We start from the raw sequence: 9,778 nt of genomic DNA on the forward strand, positions 1-9,778 counted from the left end.
CGCTGGCTGGCAAGCTGAACAGAATGGGAGAAAAGTTTTTTTTTTTATCCTGGGAGTCACCCACTTGGGTGGGTAACAAGGTACACAAAGCCTCATCATGCAGGGTGCCCTCCTAGCTGTGAAAATCAGGTACAGAAGCATCCTAAAATGGCATTCTGCACATTCATTACTCACTGAATTTGGCACACAAAAGCAATTCTAATTCTGGGTTCAACAATTAGCATCCATTATCTGAAAATAGCGGCAAAAAAGACCAGAAAGGAATTGCCCCTTTTGGCTAAATTTATCCTTTCAAAAGTAGATAAAATTATATCACAAAGACACCTCATGCACACCCAATAGCAGTGCCTCTATTCAAATCTGGAAATAGCATCAAATTGATCCCAAAAACAGTGGCCTTGTCCTTCAAAGATGCTGTGCCGTTATTATAAAAATAGCATAAGTATCCTAAAAAATAACACCATGACAACACCTTCATGCTCTTGACTGGATGCTGATATGAGGCAAAAAACAACAGTTTAAGGAATGCCATCTAAAAGAGGCTTAGGTGAATGCCATCCTTACTAGTTTATACACTACTTGTGGGCGATGGCATGCAAAAACTGGTGCCCATGGGCCATATCCCTGCTAATATCTCTTCTAAAGGGCCAACCATGCATGCAAATCAATCATAAAACCAGCTTCTCTCCTCATGGAGGAACAGTCAGAGGAAGTAGACTAATAACTGCGACCCCTTTCATCTATTTTTGGTTCTCCAAGTCCGTGCTTTGTTTTCTAAGAATGGAGCACAACATAGCTCTAAAAATTGGCACAAAAGCACACCAAGAAAGTGCCATGTCATGCTGAAAGGCCAAAGTGCAGTACTGCCTTTTTCTGGTTGAGAACAGTCATAACAGCGGCACAGATGACATACGAAGCAGACCAAAAAATGGCACTTCAACTGCTTGAAAATTCCTTAAGAAGTGCGTCTCCTTACCAAGCAAACATACTCAACACCCTATGTCATGCGAAAGAGATCCAAAAACTGTGCTCTCCATCACACCAATAGCAGTAACAGTAGCACCCTCCTTTAAGGTTGACTTATCTCTCATTAAATCTCGAAAAAGGTGCTTGGAATAAGTAATTTTCAAGCTTGTTTATTGATCATGCAAAATAACAGAAAGTCTTCACAGGTGAATTTGACTTAGCTTGAGGTGTAAGCAACCTCCATATGTTGGTCCTCCATGTGCATATCCCAAGAACGTAGCTTAGGGAGTTAGCTACCTCATTAGACGTGGATTTGAAATAGATCTGATATGCTTCATATCAGAGTTGGAACACAGTGCAACTTGTTTCTCGAAGGCAATGGACAGCAGGCCATGATTGTCCTTGGAAGATGTGCCTAAGATGTTCTCATGAAAGTATGCTTCTCCTCCATATATGATCTTCCGAAAGGCTGGAAACTTTCAGATAGAGTCTGATTTGATCTGCTTACAGGGTTGGGAGTTAACATTCAACATGAGTTGCAAGAGTATGTTCATATAATAATTAGCATATGTGGTTGCTATGAAAGTCATATGCTATTGTCCAGGAACCCTTGCTTCCTACAAAGCAACCAAAAAAATTTATTCTGCCTCTAGTATGCACTGAAGCTGACATACTGAGTCATCTTTGCCATTAGTGTCCCACACTGCTCTGCTCTGCTGAACCATGAAGAAGAAGAATTGATCGAGAATGTCTCATACCATTCTCTATTGCCCGAAGTCAGTTCCATATGAGGAGAGTGTGTCATACCACTCTTACTGACCCGAAGTCAGTTTCATTGATCCTAGATCAATATCACAAGAGAGTGTCTCAAACCACTCATACTGATCCCAGATCAGTGTCATCGATCCCAGATCAATGGAGGTCATTCTAGCATAGGGAGTACGGTAGATACAACGATGTGTCCATCGATAGTACTACTATGGTCCCTAACCCCATTTCCTTGCTCATTGGCCAGATGAGATGTACTTCCCATGAGTCCCAGACTGCATGGGTAGGATGCCTCGACAGGAGAACCACTCATCCTGTCCCTAAGTCGCCACGGGGTATCACAGGGGAAGGCTAAGCCATTCACCCTGTACACAACACACCATTAGGGGAGGGTGAGTCGCCCTATGGTCGCTTGTTGCTCCAATAAGTACCCCAAGCCCCCCGGAGCTCCCAGAGCTCAATGCATGCAACATGCAGGACCCTCATAAGAAGGTCTCTCAACGACTCCAAGTCGTTCGGGAAAGTCACAAATTTGACCTTTCCTCGGGGCTTTGACAAAATTTCTGTGACCTGTACATCAGTCTCAATGCGATAGAGCCTCCTCGCTCATCGACGTACCATATCCCAGATAAGGTAGTATCTGATGTCTATATACTGGAGCAATCATAGAATACAGGATTCCTCAACAATCGAATCCCCCCTGGTTGACACAGAAGATCACGGTGGTATCCATCATGTGTACAAACAGCTCACTAAAGAGCTTCCGCAACCAGGCAGCTTCACACGAGGTCATACTCGTAGCTATGTATTCGGTCTCAGCGGTGCTTATAGCAACCGACTTCTGCTTTCTGCTCATCCAGAATATCGAGCAAAACCCAAAGAGAATCAACACTCAGAAGTGCTCTTGAGATCCTTCACACTGCCTGCCCAGTCAACATTCGAATAATCATGCAGTTTCATATTTCCGGCAGTGTATCTCAATCCATGAGGGATTGTGCCCCGAAGATATCTGAGAAGATTCTTATCACCAATCTAGTGAGGCTCAACCAAAATATGAGCCCAACATGCTAACTGCAAAACATATATCCGGACGGAAGTTCACCAAGAACATCAATGCGAATGAGTTTATGAAACTCAGAGGCATTTCCCAAATCTGGTTCGGCATCACTACCATATAACTTCTGAAAGTTAAGATCCTCGAGGTAGTCACAGGCTTGCAGTTTACCATTCCACATCCGGAATCCAACTCCCTCTTACTTCTGCAAATGAGAGGGTCTGCACCTGTCAGAAATAGGTCGTCCTCAGAAGGTGCCGGTATGAGAGGTCTATCATCCACAACCTTCGAGCAATGGTTTGGATCAACTTTACTCCTAGTGAATCTCAACTTCATCAAACAACTATCAATCCTCTCATACTACGCCGAGGGTGTTTTGCTTCAAGCCATAGAGGGCTTTCTTCCACCTGTATACATGAGATTCCCGGTCATGAATCTCAAAATCCTCGGGTTGTTCCAAACCTATGGATCCGCTATGAGGGGAATGGCCCCTTGGTAAGATTTTCCTTCGGTACATCTTGGACATGTACCTTCATGCTCTTCTTGGATTCAGGCATCCCTACCATCATCTGACTCACATTGGGTAGTGTCCCATAATAAGTAGACCTTTGGTCCTATAGATGAGATGTGACAACTGACATGGTCCCGAATGGACCTCCTGCAACTTGATGCAACCCTGAACTCAAAAGCATCTTTGAAAATTCCATTTTCAAACATGTACCTTTCCATCGATGAATGCCACACTGAAACCTTTGACTTCCATTGTTGAAATGGACACCAGGTTCTTCTTGCGATCAGGGACATAAAGAGATTCTCGTAAATGAATTGAGTTACCCTCATTCAATTGAGGGGTAATATTCCCTGCACCCTTTCCGGGATAGGTGGCATCGGCTCCAAGTATAATGCCATGATTGTTTCCATCTCTACTAAATTAGAGAGATCACCCTTCTATCTGATGAAGTGCCTTGAAGCACTACAATCAATAAGCCAGATTCCCACAGAATTTGAAGGAGAGGGCCAATACAAGATAACGCTTCTTTATCTTATTAGAAACAACATTTGATTCTTCATACCTGGGGTTCCTTGCTTTCTATGAAGAGTCGACCGTTTCCTTGATGACTTGCATTACCTCTCATTCCTCTGATCATTGAAGATGTCCTTGGAATGATTGTTATCTTCATCAAGAGATGTGTCCCTGCCATTCAGACACTCCTTCGCATAATGGTTGAACTTATTACAAACAAGGCATCTATCTTTCTTTCTACCCTTGGATCCAGACTTCCCATTGAAGTGATCTTTAGGTGGGCCATCAGAAGCTTTTGCTGCGCCATTCTGATAATATTCTCTGCTTCGACTTCACCCTTGGTGAATTTGAAGAGGGATGAGGAATCCATTGATCCTTTTGTCCTTTCCCAACTGTCTTCAATGATTGCTCTTTCACTCTAGCTTGGGCTTTGTCTTCACCTCAGTTCTGACACCATGTTAATTTTAGGTATTTTCTATGCTTAGAACAATTTATTTCAATTTTCATAGTTAGCTCAATATCTTTTCTAGACTAGCAATCACATCAGCATTAAAGTAAACTGTAGATAGAACATAAACATAAATCGCAGAAGACAAGCCAAGACAAGAGGACACAAGGTGTGGTGCTAGCCAGGGACAAACCCCAATGTGGGGAAACCCTTGATCAATTCTTCTTATATGTTCTTCAATAGTTGAGCAGAGAGAGAGAGAAAGAGAGAGATAGTACATTGACAACAGAAGTCAACACTTTGACTTATCTAGATAAGAGTATAGATCATCTCTAAGAAGATGATACATGAGATCAGTTGAAGACATGCTGCTTCAACTGATTCTCCGAGGTGACTCCTTCACCTATCATTGTGTTGCATCTCGTCATCATGCTGCACCTCACCATGCTGCACTATGCTGCAACCATCATCACAATGCTGAACCTCATGACCATGCTGTACACATCATACTGCTGCACTGCTGTCCCATGTGCCATTGTTGCACCATGCTACCACAACTGTCCCATGTGCCATTGCAGCATCATGTTGCCACACTGCTGTCCCATGTGGTATGCTGAACCATGTTGACATACAGCTTGTCTCATGTGCTTGCAGCACCATGCTTGTCATGCTGTCCATGCTTGCTGCTGTCCCATGTTTGCCTTAGCATTCCTTTGCTGTCCCATTCAGTGTTTTAAGAAACAGCCGTTCCGAAACGGAAACGGCCGAGTTGGTCCGATTCGATGCCCTCAGGACTGACTCGGTGGAGGAAACGGTTCATTTGGCCGAGTCAGCCATGACTCGGCCGAGTCATTGAATGACTCGGCCGAGTCATGGCTGACTCGGCCAACTCGGCCGTTTCCTCCACCGAGTCAGTCTTGAGGGCATAGAATCATGAGTTCATGCCATTTTTTCAAAATATGAATGATATACATAAGTTGGCTGCGGATTTTCAGACCCTGTTCCAATGACAATGTATATGTCCACAGATTGATGAATTACAGATCCAATGCTGAACTTTAGGCTGAAAATATTAGCCTCTATGGCCTTCTCATAGACTTCAGTTTTTGTTTCTTGCTTATATATGTTCGGGTCATCAGCCAGCAGGAATGCCCATGGCATATATAAATGAAGTTTTGTTCCTATCTCAGAAATAAAATTACTGGATCTTTTCCTTGAAAAGAAAATGACTTGGGTTTCTTTTCTTTATATTAGTGCACTGCTATCTTGTATTGTAATTCTAAATTAGTACATACTTAGGAAATAGTCGGTGCAGTTAATTGTCCCTGTTATCATCTTCATTTATATTTATAACAATTAATCTTGTGTGTGCCATAGATAAAGTTATAAACCAGGTAAGTGCATCTCTACTGTAGATGATCTGATGCTTGCAACCATGCATTCTCCTAGAGATCTGTCCTCTCAATTGGATTGCATACATCTTACCTAACTCAACTTAGACTGAACTCTGAAGTCAAAATTAGAAAGCTGCTAGAATAAAACTGAACTAATACATGTAAACTTCTAAGGATACCATGCAAACAGTTGAGGACAATTTGTGGAAATAGAACAGTAATCAATCCTACGTATATAATGCATTATAGTGCTCAGTCAACAAGAGAGGAAGTGCATCGTTGCAGTGCACAGCTCGAATTACTGTAACTGAAGTATCGACATCTGTTCATAAGTGTGTGCTGGACTGCCACATATGTGTCTGGGCTGTAGAAGACTATCTAAGGTACAATTTAACAAGTTGCAATTCCTATGCCAACTGTGTTAGGACTCAGGAGAGTATTAATGTAGAGTGAATCCCATCAATGGATATGCTGTCATAGCATGATAGCTGCAGATATCACATAGATAGGAATCGGACATCACATAGATAGGAATGGTTTTCTTTAAAATTATGTTTAAAATCTTTAAAATTATGTTTTTTTATAAAAAAAATAAATATTTAATGTATTTTTTACAACGACCGAGTCATTGAAATCGAGCCGGCCGAGTCATTACCGTTTCGGAGTCGGAGTCGGAGTCGATCCTCGGCCGAGTCGGAGTTTTAAAACATTGATACTGACGTGCTCCATTATCCATTAGTTGTGTTTTAGGATGTGTTTCTGATCAGTATCAATCCTTTTACATCAAAGATGAAATTGGAAAATTATTATAGAGAATATCTATAGTATATATTATTTTGATTCTTTCGATGGGTGAATTTTCACTTTCTATTGAGGGTTCTTATTTGTTTGAAGGATTCCCTGGAGAAAGCATGCATGGGATGTTTCCTAAACCTTCTATTGTTTGATGTAAAAATAATATTAGATGGATGCTCACTATGAGCTGCAATATCATTTTTATTGAATAATTAAAATACCTGTTTGCTATGAAAGTCATGCTTTATCCAGGAACCCTTTTCCCTACACGGGAACCTCTGAGATTTTCTACCTTAAGTGTGCACTTGTCATACTTACTGATGTGCTTCGTTATCAACTGGTATTTTAGGATGTGTTTTTAATCAGCAGTCCTTTTAGAGCAGGGATGAATCTGGCTACATCAAGGCAAGAAACAAAACTAGAGTTCTTTAGCTTTTGTGGTGCTGATATGTGGCTTGTGCAGGGAGGAATTTCGGAAAACCTACCAAAAGGAGAATCCCGGAGTCAGAGGAATGAGAGAAGTTAGCTTTTCTTGCACCATTTCCATCTCTTCCCATTTATATTGGTTCTGATTTTTTTTTTTCCTCTGAAGTTTCTTATTTATTGATACTCTTTTCAGACTATTTTTCTAACTTGTTTTCAAATTCTCTCATCCAGATTGGTATTGCTTGTGGCGTCAAATGGAAAGAACTGACATACGAGGTCTCTGATTCTTACGATGTTTATATTTAACAGCTGATTGTTGCATAGTACAGTGGACAGTTAGGTTGTTATTTTAACATGGTACTCACAATGGAGTGATTTGCAAGTAGCCAGTCCCTTTTCAAATTTAATTTTGTAATTTTAATCTGATTGCGGAGTTATATGCTTGCATATTGTATGTGTGTGCTTATCTATTCCTGTTATTGCCAATTGGTATGTGCTTCATGTTGTAACACCGTTCTAGATTTTCTGATGCTGTCCAGTTAGAGGCTAAGCTAACTCCTTGGCAACTCTCTGAATCTTCATTCCAATTTGTATTTTTCATTTGATTTATCATTGGTGGCAGGAGAAAGCCCCATATTATGATATAGCAACACAAAAGCGAGCAGAGTATGAGAAAATTCTGGCAGCATACAGAAAGAAGAAGGTAAAAATATTTTCTTGTGATCAAATCATGCTTTTGTTTTCATGTTTAAACGTAGCATATATCTGTAGATTTCCCTTGATTTCCACTTCAGGAGGCTGGTGAGGAAGTTGAGGCACATGAGGCGTCGGGCAAAACAAATTCAGTGATAAATGATGGCAAGGAAGGTGGAGAGGTAATGTTCTTCTATCTCCATTCTATTTATTATTTGTGGGTGTTTGATTGAGTGTCAAAGAGAGCCCCATTTTATGATGTAGCAACACAAAATTGAGCCAAGTATGAGAAAATTATGGCAGCATACAGGAAGAAGGCGGTAAAAGTCTTTTTTTGTAATCAATTCATGTTTGCATTTTGATGTTTAAGCCTAGCATATCCCTATGGATTTCCCTGGATTTCTTCTTCAGGAGGTAGGCGAGGAAGTTGAGGCTCATCAGGGACCAGACAAAACAAATTCAGAGATAAATGATGACAAGGAAGGTGGAAAGGTAATGTTCTTCTATCTCTTCTATGTGGGTGTTTTGATTAATTGGCAAAGAGAACCCAAATACTATGATATAGCAACACAAAGTGTGCAGAAAGGAGGCCTTGAAATTCTTTTCTTGTGTTAATGCATGTGTTTCAATGTTTAAGCATATTCTTACGGATATCTACTTCAGGAAGCTGGTGAGGAAGTTGAGGTACATCAAGAGGCAGATGAAACAAATTTGAAGATAAATGATGACAAGGAATGTGGAGAGGTAGTTTTCTTCTATCTCTGTTTTATTTATTATTTGTGCGTGTTTTGATCAATCGTCAAAGTTACTAGTCATTTCTCATCCTTTTGTAGCAGGAGGATATGGAATGATACTACATGCCTGAGGTGCACTTTTCATATGGAACTTGTGGAGTCAGATAGGGACACATAATCGGTGCTTGAGAGAGTCCTGGCTAAAAATCTCGAGAATACCTTTAATGAATAGCTACAGTCTGACTTCTGCTGCTCAAAACACAAAAGGATGTTGTTGATCCAACTTAGTTCCTTTGGAGTCTGGACAATAGCTATAACTTAGAAACAATAAATCTCAAGATTGTTTGATACCAATTTTGTCTTGTCAGACTTGAGGTTTGCTTTGGACTAATTACTGCTCAGTGAAATGATTGTTGTGTCCTTTTTCATTTGTCTAGTGTAAGGCAGCCTTGGTGTGATAGCTGCGTCTATGGTTTTTGTTTGAATGCCTTGTGACTTCAAGAAGTTAAATTTGTAATCTATGCATCAAAGCAAGGACGTTCGATGAATAAAATGCAACTTGTTCTGACAAGTAAAGATGGAAACCATTACAGAAGTGACGGAAGCCAATTTGCAGAACTAATCACTTGGAAGTTTTTCTGATCTTCAATTTCTTTCTGCTTGTGAAATTTAAATTAAATTGCGTGTTCTTAGAACTTTGTTTTTGAGTCAGTGAATGGGCATTCTTACAGATACTAGTATTTCTGACGAGTATTAGAAGTAAGAAATATTATGCTGTTGTGTATGCTTTTTCCACATGTTTGTGACTACCCGTGCCTGCATGTTTGTTTATAAGTACTGAAGAGGCAACAGGCAAGTTTAATCTCCTACAACAATACTGTCAGATTAGGTATGCTTTCCCAGACTAATTCATTGTTCCAAGAGGAAGTGAATATAGAAAGCCAAAAAGTGGACAATATGCATATATGCAAGTAATGAAATACAAGTTGCAAAGAGATTGCACAAGTTTGAAGGAGACCAAATGAAGGGACACAAAAATCCTCACCTAAATGTGGCATACAGGAGATATAAACTACTGGAAAAGGGCTCAATCTAGTTAAACATGGGTGAATGGATATATAAGATGATTATAATCATTTTGCTCATTTGTATAAGAACTCTTTTCTTGTCGATAGAATGATCCTTTCTTTCAGGAGTATATTTCTTCTTATATGAGAAATTGGATATTGTGTCTTTTGTGTACAGTATGTCACCACGATTTGTTGCACAATATTATGGTTGTGCATTTAGGAACTTTAGGCCATTCTTCTAGAGAACGAGTGTATATGTCTGTTTTACTTATGGGAGTGAATAAAAAGGATTATAGCAATGCTAAGTAGGATGGTCTACATATGGGTGGCTTATTTTCATCTGTAATCCGGTGTTGATTATTGTACTCCCTGAAGAATCATTACGTTGAACGCAAGTACTAATCAA

General features: G+C 40.2%; 1 protein-coding gene across 2 annotated transcripts in view; it reads left to right on the forward strand.

The window, feature by feature from the left end:
- The window catches only part of LOC149169083 (uncharacterized), a 71,263-nt gene extending 62,339 nt beyond the window's left edge, over nt 1-8,924 (forward strand). Inside the window, exons 3-9 of one of the 2 annotated variants that reach the window (XM_089428548.1) lie at nt 6,913-6,970; nt 7,107-7,151; nt 7,498-7,578; nt 7,670-7,750; nt 7,980-8,060; nt 8,232-8,312; nt 8,405-8,924. In XM_089428548.1, coding sequence (XP_089284674.1) covers nt 6,913-6,970; nt 7,107-7,151; nt 7,498-7,578; nt 7,670-7,750; nt 7,980-8,060; nt 8,232-8,312; nt 8,405-8,419 — 442 coding nt within the window. In that variant the 3' untranslated portion in view covers nt 8,420-8,924. Of the gene's footprint in view, nt 1-6,912; nt 6,971-7,106; nt 7,152-7,497; nt 7,579-7,669; nt 7,751-7,979; nt 8,061-8,231; nt 8,313-8,401 lie in introns of both variants that reach the window. The other variant, XM_089428547.1, reaches the window with a different exon arrangement.
- The last annotated feature ends 854 nt before the right edge of the window (nt 8,925-9,778 follow it).

This window comes from Pinus tabuliformis, chromosome 4_2 (assembly GCF_031772625.1).
Source record: "Pinus tabuliformis cultivar Carrire ecotype Pingquan chromosome 4_2, CPIR1, whole genome shotgun sequence".
Lineage (NCBI taxonomy): Eukaryota > Viridiplantae > Streptophyta > Pinopsida > Pinales > Pinaceae > Pinus > Pinus tabuliformis.